Source organism: Gadus macrocephalus, chromosome 22 (genome assembly GCF_031168955.1).
Source record: "Gadus macrocephalus chromosome 22, ASM3116895v1".
NCBI classification, from domain to species: Eukaryota; Metazoa; Chordata; class Actinopteri; order Gadiformes; family Gadidae; genus Gadus; species Gadus macrocephalus.
This window is the reverse complement of record NC_082403.1, coordinates 3,617,971-3,635,341: the sequence shown is the minus strand read 5'-3', so window position 1 is coordinate 3,635,341 and position 17,371 is coordinate 3,617,971. Positions and strand designations below refer to the sequence as shown.

Sequence of the window (17,371 nt, the reverse complement as noted above, 5' to 3'; positions counted from 1 at the left end):
CGTCTCATTGGAATCGGTTGAGGACTGTCAAGTTTACGACGCTTTTTATTTTATCCATTCAAACCGCAACTCCCATGTTAACTTACTTTTTGCAAACGGACCCGCGGGTCCCAGGGCGGCACTGTGGATGCTGATGGCGCACACGTCATTTGCAACCCGTCAGTATTGTATGGTAGTAGGCTATATATATATATATATATATAATGTATAAATAATATATTGTACAACACCTTTGTTTGATGGTATGCCTGATATAGTCTGTTGAGGGCTTTGTTTTCAGGTTTTAAATGGAAATGTGGTGACACCTTACAATAAGTGTACATTAATTCACATAAGTTGAAGCTGTATAAAGCAGTAACTAATAGTTAAATAGTGTGGTCAAGTAATCATTTACAAATGGTGTTCATGTTATCTACAGTATTCATTTCTACAAAACACGTCAAGCCACACAGTGTCCCGTCCTTCTTGGGACCTGCGCTATAGTGCATCCTAATTACAATTCACACTCGCGTTGTATTACAACCTTGCACAAAAAAGAGAAAACACTCAAAATGGAGAGGAAACCAAATGTTTAATGGTTATAAACATATAAACAACAGCACAGTGACAGACTCGAAAAAGGTTTCATAGAGTCATGACATAATAATAAAAATCTTTTGAATCAGACATAGACCAGCTCCACCGTGGCCTGTGTGTGGTTCTCTTTATAGCGCACCTTTTGGCAGATTGGCTGTGCAGATAAGTGGATAATTAGGATCTTATAACAAGAGTGTGTGTGTATGCATCCCTCTGTGTCTGTCTGTATAATCTGTGTGCCTGTGTGTGAATCCCTTTATGTGAATTAATATGCATGTCTGTATGTACATCCTATCTCTATGTATGCAAATGTAGATGTCTATCTGTGTATATGTAAATCTCTATTTGTGTGCATGTGTGCACTTGCATATAGATCTATAGTGTGTTTGTATGTACCTCTCTATATCTGTGTGTGTGTGTGTACGTCTCTATCTGTGTATCCGTGTGTGTGTGGGCGTGTACATCTCTATCCGTGTGTGTGCTTATGTATGTATGACTGTGTGTGTGTACATCTCCGTGTGTGCGTGTGTGTGTGTGTGCGTGTGTGCGTGCCCTCTCAGACTGCGACAGAGACCATGAGGAGGGAGGTGAAGGAGGCCAGCAGCAGGGGCAGCAGAGGCAGGCCGCTGGCCCCGGGCGCAGCGTTGCACAGATCAGTGCTGCAGCAGGTCTTCAAGATCTTGTAGACGGTGACGTTGGAGCTGCCGATGGTGGTATCGCTCGTCTTGTTGCATTGGTCTGCTTTCAGACAGCCCTTCGTCTTGATGGGCAGAAAGCCAGCTGGGGAACACGAGACCAGAGTGTTATTTAAGATGAGAGATGAGGTATGTTTAGAGGACCCATATCGAATTCGCCCAGACACAGCTGTGGGCTGACGGAGGCCGGAGCTATCGTGGTGGATAAGACCTCCTTTGCAGACGGATGTTTGTTATGCTTTCGTTGTTATTATAGTCTCCGAAGGACCATTTGAAACACAGTTTAGAAGCAAAAGGCAAACTACAGCAAAAGGCGTGTAAAAAATGCTGCAACGCTTATAGACTGTATAAAATACATGTTAAAGCTGACTTTAGATACGTTTCAATTGGAGGAAACTATTGCCGTAAAAATTATAAAAAATTAAGATTTATCAATGGCTAGACCACATCTGTGACTTATACATTTCTTAAATATGAAAAAAATAATGATGCATGGCTTTAGTTGAATAATAGTCAGGAAGGTTTGCTCCTTGTCTACCAATTATATTCTAATCATATATAGACCAATATAGAGTTGGTCAATGCCTACAGGTTTGGCTGAAGACATCAGGGTTCAAAATCAGCACCTGTGGGCTAGAAGTGGAACACCTTCCACACATTTCGCCACTGGTCAAATGACTGCACGGTTCGATTTCCCAGCCCAGGTATTAGACGGTATCAATCTAAAACATAGACTAATCAAAAAGTTCCTCCACTAGAGAAACTAGCGAGTCCATTCTCAGCATCGGCATCGATAAACTGGGATCTTGTGCAACATTCCAGCGGAGGAATGCCGCCCGGCAGATAGGCCGCGAGCGAACAGCAGATATGCAGGGAATGGGGAGAAGGGTAAGGACTGGAGTGGCACGTATCCGCGGCTCGGGGTGTGTGTATCCGCGGCTCGGTGTGCGTGTATCCGCGGCTCGGTGTGTGTGTGTGTGTGTATCCGCGGCTCGGTGTGTGTGTGTGTGTGTGTGTGTGTGTGTGTGTGTGTGTGTGTGTGTGTGTGTGTGTGTGTGTGTGTGTGTGTGTGTGTGTGTGTGTGTGTGTGTGTGTGTGTGTGTGTGTGTGTGTGTGTGTGTGTGTGTGTTGCGGCTGCACGCGCTCACCTGCTTCCGCCTTGCCGCTGAAGCACTGCTCGCCCGCTGCGCACGTCGTCTCCGTGGTCAGACACAAGCTTCCAAGGCCAACATCGCATTTGTAGCACGTCAATGCGTGGGCTGCGGGTGGGACAGACGGTGGCACACAAAATTAGCATTATTACATTTGTAACCATTTCAACCTGTGAGTCTTGAGTAGATCTCCACACAAAAAAGGGAACGGTCAAAACCCGGCTGTCTCCTCTCGCAAGACATGATGACATCGCTCCGGCTTTCAGATAGGACCAATGACGTCAATTCTCCAGCTTTTTCCGCCCTATTTTGACGGAGGCAGAGAAACGCAACCGATTATCATCAGGTATATGTAGGAGCACCCTCTTACGTTAGAGGGTAGCCACCGGGCTTAGCGGTTCGCCTTCAAAGAGACGGCTAGGGCTCGGGGGGGGGGGGGGCGACGCCTACGGATGTCCGGGATCCAACCCAGGACCCTTTCTTCGGAAAGTCAGGCGACCTACCTTCTTAGAAAAGCCTTTGGCTCGACGTCTATTTTAAACCTTAAAATCTTTTCTGTAGCCCCTCTGTGCCTAGGTTTTGGTTTAAGTATCTGCAGTGTCCCTCTGCCCTAGTTTCAGTTGTTTTCGTGTTGCTTCTGCTGTTTTTTCTTGTGCCGGGTAACACTTTGAGATCCTTTGTTTTATGCCAAGTACAAATAAGTATGAATAACATTGATACTTATTATTGTTACCTAACCGCTAGACTGCCCTAGGCGTCCACACGGAGCCTACCGCTGTGTACCCGTATCGTCTGAGGAGCCGTCTCCAACCTCCCGTCAGCGAACCGTGGAGCAAGTGTGTCCTGTTTGTGGAGAGACCCTCCCTGCATGACGACCGTTTGCTTTCCAGGGAGGTTCAGCCATGGTTTAAAGTAGGGCTTAACTCTGTTTGCCGTCGTGTCCTCTCCCACTGGAGACATTCACTGGAGAGCAAAGTGCCGTCAGGCCAATTATCTACACACACAAAACCCTCCACTGTTTTAGTACCTTTACCTCAGCGAGGAACCAAGACTTATTTGAGCTTATTTGTGCCATTTTAGCTTCTTAGTTTGTCATCTACAGAGGAATGTCTGCAGAACACAGAGTGGAAGTGACGTCGGGAAGCGTGCAGTGTGACGCTCGTCAGCTAGCACAGGCCAACAAGCAGTGAGGTTTGTACAGCTATGTGATTACAGCTCACACAGGGCTAATGCTACGACGACCGCGCTGGCAGGTACGAGTAGCCATGGCGATGGGGAATGAGGTTTTTCCTGAAGCGCTTACTTCAGACTAGTAAACATGGACACCCATGTCGTTGTTGTTGGTGTTCGCGCATGTCTGGTGATTCATAGTTGAGATTCCACCACACATCGATGAGACATAACCAGTGTCCACACGCGCACACACATGGGCTGAGAGACACAAATTTACGCACATTCAGAGACAGGAGCGCGCACTCACACACACGCGCAAAAACTTGCTGAGACACATACACACACACTGATACACACATTCAGAAACCGGCACACACAAACACATACACACTAAGAAATAGTGAGAGAGACACACACATACACACAGAGATAGACACACACACACCTTGCAACACTGGTTTCGGCCGCACCCAAACTTTTGTGGAGGATGAGAATCTGATTCCGGAAATCATACACACAAAACACTTATTCTGATGTGTGTTATCTGTATTTAGTTCCTTAACAAAGTATCTCGCTCAGCCCAAAGTGAGTAAACATCACCACATGGTCCCCTTTTTGCCTAGATACGTAATCTTATCCACCGTTTGCTTTTCCATTTTATAGATAAGCTGAAATCTGTGTCTAGAAGAGCGCTATATAAATTCAACCCATTATTATTACTTTTCCATTGTATCCACTGTGTACTTTTCCATTGTATCCACTGTGTACTTTTCCATTGTATCCACTCTGCCCTTCTCTCTACTGAGAAATTGAATCGGCCGTCTGGTTTTCTAACCTTTTACTCAATTTAATTTGGGATATGTGAATAATATATGGTTGAATATGCCGTAAATGGATTTTTCACAGAGAGAAAAGTGAAACATAATAAAAGATAGAAGTTGATTGAATATATAAATAAATAAATGATTTCCATGTATGCTAATGTTGTCATACCATAATAGGCTGATACTAGTTCCATAATAATGGCATTAGTGGAAAAGGAGCCAAGAATGTCTCAAGGTCTTATTAAAGTCAGGGCAGGCAGGTTTCCTGACTGCCCGTTTAATGTTAAAAAAAATAACAAAAAAGTATATGAGCCATCCCCATTACATCACACAAACCCATCTTATGATTCTAGTCCAACCAGAGTCAATGCCATTGCGTTGCCAGGAAGTCCCTTTTCATTGTTTCACAATCACTTGCTGATTTATATCCAAAAGAGACAGGGATGCAAATCGAAACATTGACTTTTTTTTTAGGCAATGCCTTTTTTTCCCCAACGATTAACTTTCATTGCCCTTTCATTTTTTGTGTCCATTTTAATAACTACTGTATGTACTGGTGGAAGTTAGGAACACAAATTAACTTAACTGCTTAATCCAAACTACCGGCTAGCTAGCACGATAATTAGCGTACTATTTCAGTAGGCCACCTCATAGCAATGCCATGCTGAAATGCGTTTATTCCCTATCGAGTAACTACCAGTGAACACCACCGGAGGGCGTAAGCCGACCGACCAAAACGTTAAATGTCGTGGGGAGGTCGCAGCACAAATGGGGCCCCACGCGGCATCCTTCACTGAGTCGGATATTCAAACCGCTAATGTTTGTTTTTAGGAAAACAAACACAAGGAGTTCGGGTCTGAATAAATATGATCTAGCTTTTGCATAGACGCCAGCAATACTCATATTCGAACCCTGTAGATAGAAAAATAGGGAATGCTTAGCTTAGTTATATATGGATAAGCGTATCAAGCGGTCGACCTTGCAGCACGCAATTATAGCGATGATAGGGTGGTCACCTCTGGCGACCTCTGGGGCCGGTTGCACCAACTGGGCGTAACTAAGCCTGGTCGTAACTGCTAAGTAGGTCTTAGTTACGACCTGGCGTTAGAATGGAACTAACGCCGGTTGCACCAACGGGACTTACGACTGGTCTCAACTACGCCCGGTCTTAGCCATGCGCGGCCATGTGAATGTTCCATGTAATGCGCATATCACCGCGTTGCTAGGATACCTCGTGACAACAGCTGTTTACTATTTTACTTGACATGCTGTTGGACACCGAAATAAATAATAATAATAATACATTTAATTTAGAGGCGCCTTTCAAGACACCCAAGGTCACCTTACAGAGCATATAGTCATCATTCAAAACTATGTAAAACAGACTAGGAATAAAAGGAAAACAGAGGTTAAACATTAAGAATAATAATAATTAATAACACTCAAAGACGCCTAAAGTGAAGGGGGGACCTCACTAACCACCACCAATATGTAGCACCCACTTGGGTCTTAGTTACGACCTGGCGTTAGAATGGAACTAACGCCGGATGAAAAAACGAATGAAATAATTCATTCGTTCACTCATTGTCATTCATCAATTGTGTTAATGCCTAACAACAGCAAACAGCGATGACGTTAAAGACAGAGTTAAAAAAAAAACGGTAAACGTCCAAAAAAGTAGAACTAAACCCCACTAAAAAGCATTTAACAATACAGAATTACAGTGGTAGAACAATTATATATAGGCCTATATAAAAAAAATCTTTTCAGTCGCCAAAATAAACACCTTTTTCAAACGAGTCCCAAAAGTAGAAAAACAAGGAAAACTGAAAAGGGTCAGCTCTGAACTAGAGCCCCACTATCTAAGTGCGAGCAACCGTACAGATTGAGTCAACACGCCCCAAAAGTAGAAAAACAAGGAAAACATGAAAAGGGTCAGTTCTGAACTAGAGCCCCACTACTAAGTGCGAGCAACCGTACAGATTGAGTCAACACGCCCCGAGCCTGGGACAACAAGCAGAGCTAGGCCCTACACTCCATTGGGATACGTGACAGTTATGGTTTGGTGACAATTCAACTAATTATCCTGTCAGGGAGTTTTCTGCCAACATTTTATCCCACTAGCTACTTGGAATGACATGGACTACTAGCCGTTATGCTTGTTGGGATTTAGTTTATAAGGCATTTGCTTTTATGTTATCCATATGAACAGTTTAGGGTCAGGGTCCTGGTACAACAACCACAGGTATCCCCGGGACACAGGGTCAGGTTCCTGGTACCTACAACAAGCAGAATAACTCCCAGGCCCAGACACAGGTATCCCTGATGAGCTCGACAGGTATTGAAACGGGTCCCACGCTACGGGGTGTGGTGCGAAACGAGAGACGAAGCAGGGTCGTTAAAGACACAATGCACAAGAATAGCGGTTCGGTGCACCGTAAGGGACGCCTAGGACGTGCCCCACCCCAAGGGAGACCTGCTGTGTGTGTCAGGACCGCTAGAAACCTGAGGAGGAATTTCTCATGAAAAATCCTGACAAGTCGGGATCTGCCACTGTGTCTTGTCTTGAGTAACTTATTTGAACCACTTGGGAGGATAGACATAAGCACATTTTTTTAAGCACATTAAGCGCACAAATAAATAGTAAACGAGATACCAACGATGCGCGATATTTATGGTTGGGTGACAGTTAGTCTAATTATCCTGTCAGGCTGTTTTTTCAAAACATTTTATCCAACTAGCTAGGCTACTTGGAATTGCAAAGACTAACTATTATGTATGTTGGGATATAGTTTGTAAGGCATTTACTTTTTTTTCATATTAATTTTATAATCTGACCGTAATAGTAGGCTAGGGAGTAAAGGGAGAGGAAAACGCGCAATACATAAAGTTTTCCTTACCGACTGCGATGAAAAATCCAGCAGCGAAGACACGGATGATAATTCCGTTCATTTTTGCAGATGTTTTCAGATTCCTGAAGCTGTAGAAGTGCGTCCGTACGGTGCCCGTTATCCCAGGTTTGAGCGATGGCTGCGCTCCAACCCACTATTTATAATATTCCACCCACGTCTCGCGGTGTCACCGGTAACCAATTACAGGCTTGGACCTCCGCGCCCACCTGTTGGATCCGACAATCAAAATGGAGAACGTCTTGAGACAAGACGGACAGGTGGGGAAAAGTATCCAGACTTAAAGGGGTTTCACCGGTTTTCGTCGTGTCACCTTTGCGGATATGATTAAAGCTCGTTTTTAAACCCAATACAACATGTCAAGGCAAGATAAACCAACTTTGGAAATCTTTAACATTTGCGTTTTTCTTCCAATATAATTACTGTTTCAAGCAAATAAACAAGCTAATAATAGCTGGTGATGATACCAATGATATAATGGTCAAAATGTGTTGTGGAACTGCATGTATGGATCAAATATATTTAAGTTAGGCCTATCTGTTGTTGACAGATAATCCAATATTGGTGAGCCTAAATGAAACATGGCAAAAAGGCTAGAATAGTATAATTTTATCTCCATGGTTTTTAAAGTCAAGCCTGTATCAAAATCCCTTAAATTATGTCAATAAACCCACCCCTCGAGTTGTTGATATGAAAGTAAAATCTATGCCATTTTAGCATTTTTAAAGGCCCTTGTATCAGTCAATATGCAAGCCATGCCTATCAAGGTCGTAAAAAAGTAGTCCAATTGAAACCCAATCTTATAAGGCTACCTTCCACCACGTCTCCCCAAGTGACGTCATCACGAATGATGTTAGAAAACACCTGTTACTGCCAAAAATGACAAAAACTGGACTGTAACACTATTTTGGAGACATTTTATGAATGTCTCCTTTATGAATCTACATATTTTGAGTTATTTTTGTACCCATTAATTGAAACTTCCGGTTACCCTGCAACACAGCCTTTAAGTGAGATACAATCACTTGCATACCTCATATAAAAGCCCTTCAATGAGTCACATGTCACAGTCGCACGACATGGACATTTAGGAATTGGTTTATGATCGTACCTGGTATTTGTTAACCACTAACATACACATCTGTTAATCAGTTAAAGGAAAACGACCATGTATGCAGCTTTTACCTGAACAGGCCTACTATGTTAGTTATGGAAAGCAAGAACAGCCAGAGCTGTGATTCCTGCACTGCTCTGTTCCAGTTCAAATAGGAATAGGTTTGTTTTGCATTATTAAATTCCTCAGGACTTGGGCCTCTGTCAATTCCATCTTATTAAAACCTCTGACCTAGTGTGTACAATTATTTTAAAGACACAAACACACAAAAACACACACACACACACACACACACACACACACACACACACACACACACACACACACACACACACACACACACACACACACACACACACACAAGTAGCCTGCTTAGTCTTTTGCCCATACTGATTCTATTTTGTACGACCTGGCCCTTAATGTACTCTCCTTCTCTCTATCGTCCTCTATACCCCCACCTCTCCCTCTATATACCCCTCATCTCCCTCTTCCTCTATTCCCCCGCCCCCCCCCCCCCCCCCCCCCCCCCCCCCCCCCCCCCACCTCTCTCCCCCTCCTTCAACCACTTCTCTCTTCCCCACCCCTCTACCCCTCCCTCCCTCCCTGCGTCACGTCTTGACTAGATGCTTCTGGGCGGGTCGTTCTGCCTCATACGCCTCATGATTGAGAGGACATTGTGAGCCATGATTTGCATATAGGGCTGGTAAATACTTTTTCAAAAAATTGAAATATTTCCACTCACATTAACCATAAACTAAAGTGCTGCTTGATGACCCACCGCTATCGTATAGTTATGGATATGAAGTGGTGAAGTGTTATAAAGGACACTCATTTATGGTTAGTGCGTTATAAAGTGGTGCAGTTTGTGTATAAACTGAAACACATACTTATTGACTGTATGCGGGAAATGGGTTTACCATACAATTGTTAGTGCTTGGCATTTGGTTCTATGAACGTCCTTACTGTACCGAGAGTGATATATATTGTTTCTGACTAAATGTGAGTTGTGCGTCAGGATTCATTCCCTCCCCACTGTCTGTGGTAATAATCTGTGATGATCCTCTCCAAGAACAACGGGTGATTCAGGAGACGACAGAGCGGGTCCCGTGACCTTGCTCCTCCTTGGGCTACAGGGATTTAACACTTTGTGGCTCTGTATGTTGTGAGGCACAACATACAGCACAACATACAGAGAGAAAACTAGCCTTAAAAGAAGTAGATTTTATTCTTGGTAAGACCTTGCAAGGCAAGCACATGTTTACTCCCCACACTACTGCGCCCGGTGACGACATGTTTTCGGAATGCGACCAGGCCCATAAGTGATGTAATATTCTGTGGGATGCAAGTATGACAGGTGGTGTAGAAATGATCATATGAGCCAATTATCAGTGGGTTCCGGTCGAGATCTGCCTAGAACTGTAGGATTGCACCCAAAACCAATTAGGCCTTGGAAATACCTCGGCTAGAACGGCCACGTCCACTTAAAAAGCACCTTTTAGGTCTACTTTTGATTCCATGGAAGTCGATCCCTGTAGGCTACTATTGTAGGCCTACAGGTTATGGGTGAGCCCAGTTAAACATTGGTCTGTTTACCAGAAGCTCCCTTTTACTATAAAAACAAAGAGAAATCAAGAAGCAGAAGATGGGTTAAACCATGGCATTACACATGTAAATACCTGACCCAAATCCTTGCAGGCTGCAGTTTCATTCACTTGAACCAGTTTGTTGTGCCGCAATATAGCATTAAGCATCGCAGGTCTGGTCTTGTCCTGGGCGTATGTGCATTGGCCCACTTTTGTCTCAACCCTTTGGAAATGTAACAAGAGAGCCGGCAGACAATGTCTTTAGAAAAGAGCCTGCACGTCAACTCAAATAAGTAAACAACCTGACGATATGTCCACCACATCTATGGCAACGAGGGCAAAACATCGCATTAGATGATGTCGTCTGTTTCCCTGGTACACGATCACACGGTCTGATGTGCAGACCGTGTGATCTTGTACCAGGGAAACAGACGACATGGAAAACAACAGAACTATAAGTTGAATTCCCCCGAGTCATCTTTGGGAAAAGAGAGAACTACAAGAAGGGAGATTTCCTCTTTGTTGCCCACGGAACCAGCTGAACAGCACGTTTGGTCTGTCTTTGCACTACTTTGGTGTTTATTTAAGTCTCATGTGACTTTTCTTGTGTTTCTCTCATACAATGTTTTATATTACAACATTTTTGAAGGGAGACCGACATTTCATTACTGTTGCTTGATTTTTGTGAATATGACAAATGACGTTGATAACAGCCACATCCTTTGATTAAAAATGATGCATCTTAGTGTGTAGTCATTAAATTGACTGCCGGTCTTCCAAAATAAATTATGCATAGGCCGGTCCTTGGAACAAAAAAAGTTATAGAAACTGTCTATAACAAATTGTTTTTCAGTTCACAGCCTTAGATGGCTGATCACGATTCACACCAAGAAACTCTCAGTAAGGTCATGTGTGCTGCCCACTTTTATATCGAGTTTGGAGGGCAAAGTGACGGATCCCATCGGAATAAGGGGGAAGCATGTGATGTCCGAGGCGTGGTGATTCACTCTGCTGTGTGTGAACAACTAAACACACCGAAAAACACTAGGCCCAAGTCAACAAGCACACCCAAGCTCTCCAGGAGAACTGGCCGCATGCCGGGATAGACCACACCCAAATCCGCCGTGCTCCAGCCTCGTCTCAATTGGGTCGCTCTGTTGTCTGACGAAGCTGGGATCTTCTGTATGTGGTTCTCCCTGGAAAATGTGACCCACTAGAGGCACACGAACACGACGTCGGCCCCGTCAGGCTTATTCCCCTTGGTTACTGTTGTAGGGAGAAACAGCCCTTCGTGAGTCATGAGGCCCGGTTTGATGGCGGACTGCTCGCATTCCACAGGTGCTGTCCTAACACCAGGGTGTGGGGACTCTGGGATGGTCTGGGAGTTCTGGTGTATCTGCTGTTTTACACTGATTTTCCATGTCTCCTGTCAAATTTTGGATAAATTCGACATTAGGCCTACATCCAGCTAGATTTTATACACAAAAACAAATCGTGACATTTGTCACAATGAATTCGGGATAATAGGAGATGAACGTGTTTGTTTGATATTGTTTGCCATCGTTTATTCAGCACTTTCTGTGCGGCCCTTTGAATGTCAAGTCGACAAGTCACCGTCATGCGAAATTTTAAGCCTCGCCACACACCAGGTGCCTCTTATTTGTGAACAAATAGAGGCGCACTCAAAGGTTTTGAGTATGGCTAATCCTCAGTACGATTATATTACATACTTTTGCCCACACAGTTCTGAGGGGACACCTGGTGGTCAATTTAGGAACAGGAGCCTCATCGAAGAAAGACCGAGGCACACAGATATATGAAAAGAAAATAGAAGTTTATTGTGAACTCCAAATCCTGCTCACTTTCCACAGAAACAATGACAACACGCATACATAATTAAAAGTGGGATGAAGACATAGTATCCTTATTGATCTGAGGGGGAAGGAAAAAATAAACAAAATTAACATTAACAAAGGAGAGGGGACATGTCGAGCAGACTGGGCCCGCTGAAGGAAATATGTGGGGGAGGGGGGGGGCGGGACTCTCGGGAAGTCGTCTGGTGTTTTTCTTGACACGTCCGGAAATAATATCTTCTACTATGAATGAAGAAGGACGCTTGTAGATTCAGAGCGGGTGAAGTATGAGCTCCTCTTTTTTTGTGTGTCCATTGAGACCGCACTGGTCTTTAAATGTTCTTATAAAAGGGCCAGTAGGGTTAGTGTAGGGAGGTTTACATTCGCTCTATGTAGCGGTACCAATACATAGCAAGGTCTCACCACACGGGGGAAAAAAAAAAAACAACGTAATTTTTCAGCGGCTGAAACCTACAACTGCGGTATAACTTGTCATTGGGTATTCCTTTCACGCTAAAACTACAGGTCCGTGAAAAAAATAGAATACATTTGAAACTCACTGCACTCAAATAGCTTTCTCTACTCGGGAGCGAAACCGAACAGACACTGTTGTAAATTAAAAGAAAAACATAACAAAAGGTTGTTAAACGCAACCGAGAAAACTGAGCTCTGTTGAGACCGCATTGGCACCGGGGGAGTTTGGTGTCGTTTGTGTGTGTGTGTGTGTGTGTGTGTGTGTGTGTGTGTGTGTGTGTGTGTGTGTGTGTGTGTGTGTGTGTGTGTGTGTGTGTGTGTGTTGGCGTGCATGCGTGTTGGCTTGCGTATGTGTGTGTGTATACCATGTTGGTGCATGTCATCTGGGCATGTGCGCATTTTATCATTTATACATCTTTGTTCACCCCCCCACCCTCCATCTCTCCCTAAACTAGAAAACACAAATAATAATAATACAGTCTCCAGCAGGAAGTAGTCTCGCCTGGACAGGAAGTTCCATGCAGGTGACCCCCATCCTCACCATCATCCTCTCTCTCGCTCTCTAATCGTATTTCCGGGTGTGTGGGCCCCCGGGGGCCTTAGCGAATGGCCTTGACTGGGCTCTTAAAGCTGGACGCAGCCTGCAGCTGTAGCTGGTAGGCCATGGGGTGGATCTTGAAGCCGTAGAGCCTGAGAGAGTGGGGAGGAAACAGACAGGTTAGAGACCCGAGCACGTCGCTCTCTCTTCCTTCTAACACTTCTCTCTCTTCCCCCCTCTCTCTCTCTCTCTCTCTCTCTCTCTCTCTCTCTCTCTCTCTCTCTCTCTCTCTCTCTCTCTCTCTCTCTCTCTCTCTCTCTCTCTCTCTCTCTCTCTCTCTCTCTCTCTCTTCTCTCTCTACTCTCTCTCTCTCTCTCTCTCTCTTCTCTCTCTCTCCTCTCTCTCTCCCCCCCCCCCCTACCTCCCCCCACTTCTCTCCCCCTCCTTAGCACCTCCATCTTCCCCATCGCCCTCTCTCTCTCCCCCTCCCCCTCCCTCCATGCTTGACGTCTTGACTAGATGCTTCTGGGTGAGTCATTCTGGGCAAATGGTGGTCATCATAACGGGATACTCTCTCCCATCTCGTGAGTGAGTCCAGAATCGCAGCAGGACAGACTTGAGTCCTGTGGTTGTTGACAAAGCCAGCCAGGCCCTTTTCTCCAGTCTCACCCCGCCTGAAAGCGCTCTCAAACCGCAGACATGTTTTCACACCGCTTGTTTGACACCTCATGATTAAGAGGACATTGTGTGCCACGATTTTTTTTTTTTTAGGGTCTGTAAATATTTGCTCCAAAAATTTAAATATCGCCCCTCCCATCAAAAATAAACCGAACCACTTTATGACCCACCACTAACGTATAGTTAGGGATAAAAAGTGAACTGTTATAAAGTCGCCTCATTTATGATTAGTGCGTGCAGCTTGTGTATAAACTGCAACACACACACTTGACTTGCGTTGCAGTTTCAACACAATCAATTTATTGATTGTGTAAAGGAAGCGGGGTTAACCTAGTGATTGTTAGTGCTTGGTTCTATGAACATCCTCACTGCACCGACAGCCATATATTGTCGTTTCTCCTTCTGACAAATGTGCTTGTTGACAAGTCCTGAATGTGAATGTAATGAAATCTCTTCTGTGACACTGCAATCCCCATGCGGTATGGACCGTGCGCCCCCCCTGGTCCCAACTCCACCCACCTGGGGACAAACTGGTTGGCGGGCCTCTTGGGCCGGTACTCTGGGTGCACCATGAACAGCATGTGTGGGAAGCCGGTGCCGAAGTAGGCCCCGTCGGTGTGGTGGTGGCGGGACGACTTGGGTGTGTAGACATCCATGCATTTGGGGCAGTATAGCTTCACCATCGCCTCGCCGGGGATGTCTGACAGACCTGGGAGGGGGGGGGAGAGAGGGGGATATGGGAGGGAGAGAGGGGGAGAGGGGGAGGAGGGATGAGTGGAAGGGATGGAAAGAGACGAAGGGGGGTTGGGGGAGAAAAGGGAGGAAAGAGGTGACAAAGTGAAGGGGGAGGAGGAGAGAGGGAGAGATGGGAGCGGATGAAGGGGGAGAGAGAGGAGAGGGGATGAGAGTGAGGGGAAGAGGGAGAGGGGGAGAGGGAAAGGACGAAGAATGGACGTAAATGCAAGAATGTCATTCAATGAACAGCTCATTCAAATTCCGTGGCTCAGACGAGAACAATAAGAACGAGTGAGAGAGGCCTTTATTCAAACAGGCCTCAACTCTAAAATGGACGAGTGGGCCGTTGCTAACTTCTTATAAAGGCCTACATTACCCAGCAGCAACAGTGTTGATAACACGGGACTAGTAGGGTCCCATGTTCCAGGTCTGAGGCAGGGTTAGGGGAGAGATGCTGGCTTTGGACTCACCAATGGGCAGCATGGGCTGGTTCTCGCAGTAGACCCGGGGACAATAGCCAAAGTCCCCCTGTTGGTACTTCTCCAACTGTGGGGGAAACAGAGTCACGGTTCAATAATGCAGCATTTAAAGTCCACCTCAACTGTATGCGGTGCAAGTTCTTACTCGTACAAAAGAAAAAAAGAAATCTTTCATTCCTAATCCTTCCTTAACCGTGTAAAACACCAGAATCATGGGAAATCCTTTTACTGTAGATAGAGTTGTAACAGCTTGACGAACATAAAGCCGGATCAATGGAAAGGCCCTTTAAGGTTATGGCATTCAGTCCGTCAATAAACTGTGTGTGGAACAGTCAGTGTGGCAACTGTAAGCGTGCTACAGAGTCACACACACGCACACAAACACACTAAGAAATAGTGAGAGACACACCCACACCCACACACACACACACACACACACAGAGAGAGAGACAAACCCATTGGTTTCGACCGCACACACACATTTTCAGAGACAGGAACACACATACACACACATTAAGATAAAGACACACACACACACACACACACAGTGAAGCGGGACGTACCATCTGGGCGATGCCGCGGTTGGTGAGGATGTAGCGGGCGTGGATCAGTCCGTACAGCATCTCGGCCGCCTGCTCGATGAGGTCGCTCTGGTTGGGGTTGTCCTCCAGCTCCTCATCTTGGGGAGGGGGGGGGGAATTAACAAACACAGGGGTCAAGGGTCACCACGTCATCGAGTTTACCACGGGACACAGAACAACACGAAACAGGACCCTTCTCTCTGCTCAGCGGAACGGCGGGCCTGTATAACCCGTTATTCTCACACTGTTGTGACAACGCGAGTGATTTTCTATAAGACCGACCTTAAGTCGTCCGGCAGGTAGGGCTGCAGAACGGAGAAGTGGGCGGGGCTTATGCCTCCAGATCGCTACAAAGCTGAGATCCGCATCTTCTTCTTCTGCAACTTGAGCTTGTTACAACCAAGTTACACTTTCTCTAGTGAGTCTACAGGTAGCCTCCAGGGCATTGGGGATCGAACCCAGGAACAAACGCCACAACACACCACCCTGTGACCTCACCACCCCTCCCCCTCCCCCCCATGGTTTTAAAGTAGGCCAGAGGTGTCCTACCTGGCTCCAGGTCCAGGATCATGTCCAGAGCCTGGCGGTAGTGGGGCACCTGCTCGTTGAGACCCGTCAGGTTGAACTTGTCCTGGATGTAGTCCTCATCCACCTGGGGAGGAACACAGAGACCGTGAGATAAGAGATCACTAGTGGGAGGGGATGAGGTGTGATACGTCTCACACACACGACAACACAAACTGTCAGTTCATGTCAATGTAGACACATTTTGACCTGTTTTCAGAACAGGAAACTAAGTTAGTTATACTCAAACACAAAAATACTAATAATCTATTGGAAATGGGCATTAGCTTATTTTGCTTTCATAAGCTTCACCGTGTGTGCTAGTAGTTCGCCCAAATGAACAGAATTAACATCTCGTGGTAAAATAGGACGGTCTGTGTGTCGTAAGGTGTGGACGTCTTGGGTGTTCGTTGCTTACTTCACAGAAGAATTCGTTTCCCCGCAATCCACAGAACCAGGAGATCCATGACACTTCCTCTGAGCTACTCATCTCTGTAGAGGACTGTGGAGAAAACACACAGGCCAACTATGAGGACTTAAGGACACACACACACACACACACACACACACACACACACACACACACACACACACACACACACACACACACACACACACACACACACACACACACACACACACACACACACACACACACAATTGGCTGGAAACAACTGGAATACACAGTTTTAATCAGATTAGGATCTGGTTGGTCTTTCTAAATACACGAGGACTCGGACATGTTTATGTCGTCCCTGGGTTTCACGATACCCCCCTAAGCCCCTCTCCCCGTACAGCAGTGGAGCTCAGCAACTCTCACTCAAACACACACACGGTTCTGTTGCCGTCACACGCGGTGTGCTGGTGGACCCTGAACCCCGTCCAAAGCATTATGTTTGGCGGCGTGAACATCATCTAGCAATCCCTTTTTTTTCATCGAAATTATAATAAGGTGTTAGCTTTAACAGCCTAGCCGGGTAAGCTAAGCTAGCATTAGCTCAGCGTCCTAGGTGAGATCCAACATGGCGCACAGACGGGCCAAACGCCGCATTAGAGATACGGCCGCCCAGGCCTTCAAGATACACTCTGCGAGGAAACACGAATAAACGTGTGCGTGGGGTTATATCGTTACTTACCTAATATTACACCTTATTAGAACTGTGACTGTTAATTAATTCAAAAGTGGGTTATCTTGCAGTATCAATAAGATGGACACCACCTCCCAATCCTCCCTGAATGACGCGTTCCACGCAATATGACGTTTTTTCCTTGCGTAATGACGTCTACACCCACGGTGTCGTGCGTGGCTCTCCATTGGTCTACAGCAGGAGTGCCCAACCAGTCGATCGCGGTCTACCAGTAGACCGCCGACAGATCCCAAGTCGACCGCGAGGGGTGAAGGAAAAAAAATAAAAAAATATATATATATTTTTTATTTAAAAAA

At 45.6% G+C, this 17,371-nt stretch overlaps 3 protein-coding genes across 3 annotated transcripts in view; 1 reads left to right on the top strand and 2 right to left on the bottom strand.

The window, feature by feature from the left end:
- Nucleotides 1-552: 552 nt before the first annotated feature.
- On the bottom strand, nt 553-7,456 carry LOC132451117 (prostate stem cell antigen-like). The gene is made up of 3 exons (XM_060043408.1): nt 7,320-7,456; nt 2,420-2,530; nt 553-1,356 (listed from the first exon to the last, which is right to left on the bottom strand). The coding sequence occupies exons 1-3, from the start codon at nt 7,369-7,371 to the stop codon at nt 1,133-1,135; spliced, it is 387 nt and encodes a 128-aa protein (XP_059899391.1). The 5' UTR covers nt 7,372-7,456; the 3' UTR covers nt 553-1,132.
- A 4,384-nt stretch (nt 7,457-11,840) lies between these two features.
- On the bottom strand, nt 11,841-17,213 carry csnk2b (casein kinase 2, beta polypeptide). The gene is made up of 7 exons (XM_060043379.1): nt 17,064-17,213; nt 16,346-16,429; nt 15,913-16,015; nt 15,346-15,461; nt 14,774-14,849; nt 14,088-14,277; nt 11,841-13,042 (listed from the first exon to the last, which is right to left on the bottom strand). The coding sequence occupies exons 2-7, from the start codon at nt 16,415-16,417 to the stop codon at nt 12,952-12,954; spliced, it is 648 nt and encodes a 215-aa protein (XP_059899362.1). The 5' UTR covers nt 16,418-16,429; nt 17,064-17,213; the 3' UTR covers nt 11,841-12,951.
- The window catches only part of nelfe (negative elongation factor complex member E), a 52,136-nt gene continuing 49,875 nt past the window's right edge, over nt 15,111-17,371 (top strand). The window contains exon 1 of the mRNA XM_060043378.1: nt 15,111-15,119. The gene's annotated coding sequence lies outside the window, so the exon portion shown is untranslated. The remainder of the gene's footprint in view (nt 15,120-17,371) is intronic.

What these genes read in the sequence shown, in the direction of transcription:
- LOC132451117 (XM_060043408.1), bottom strand. Translation starts at nt 7,371, where the DNA reads ATGAACGGAATTATCATCCGTGTCTTCGCTGCTGGATTTTTCATCGCA. An exon ending in TGGATTTTTCATCGCAGTCG is followed by an intron (nt 2,531 to 7,319) that starts GTAAGGAAAACT and finishes TCCCACCCGCAG; the next exon opens with CCCACGCATTGACGTGCTAC. An exon ending in CAGCGGCAAGGCGGAAGCAG is followed by an intron (nt 1,357 to 2,419) that starts GTGAGCGCGTGC and finishes CGTGTTCCCCAG; the next exon opens with CTGGCTTTCTGCCCATCAAG.
- csnk2b (XM_060043379.1), bottom strand. Translation starts at nt 16,417, where the DNA reads ATGAGTAGCTCAGAGGAAGTGTCATGGATCTCCTGGTTCTGTGGATTG. An exon ending in ACCGCGGCATCGCCCAGATG is followed by an intron (nt 14,850 to 15,345) that starts GTACGTCCCGCT and finishes TTTCCCCCACAG; the next exon opens with TTGGAGAAGTACCAACAGGG. An exon ending in CCAGCCCATGCTGCCCATTG is followed by an intron (nt 14,278 to 14,773) that starts GTGAGTCCAAAG and finishes CCCCCCTCCCAG; the next exon opens with GTCTGTCAGACATCCCCGGC.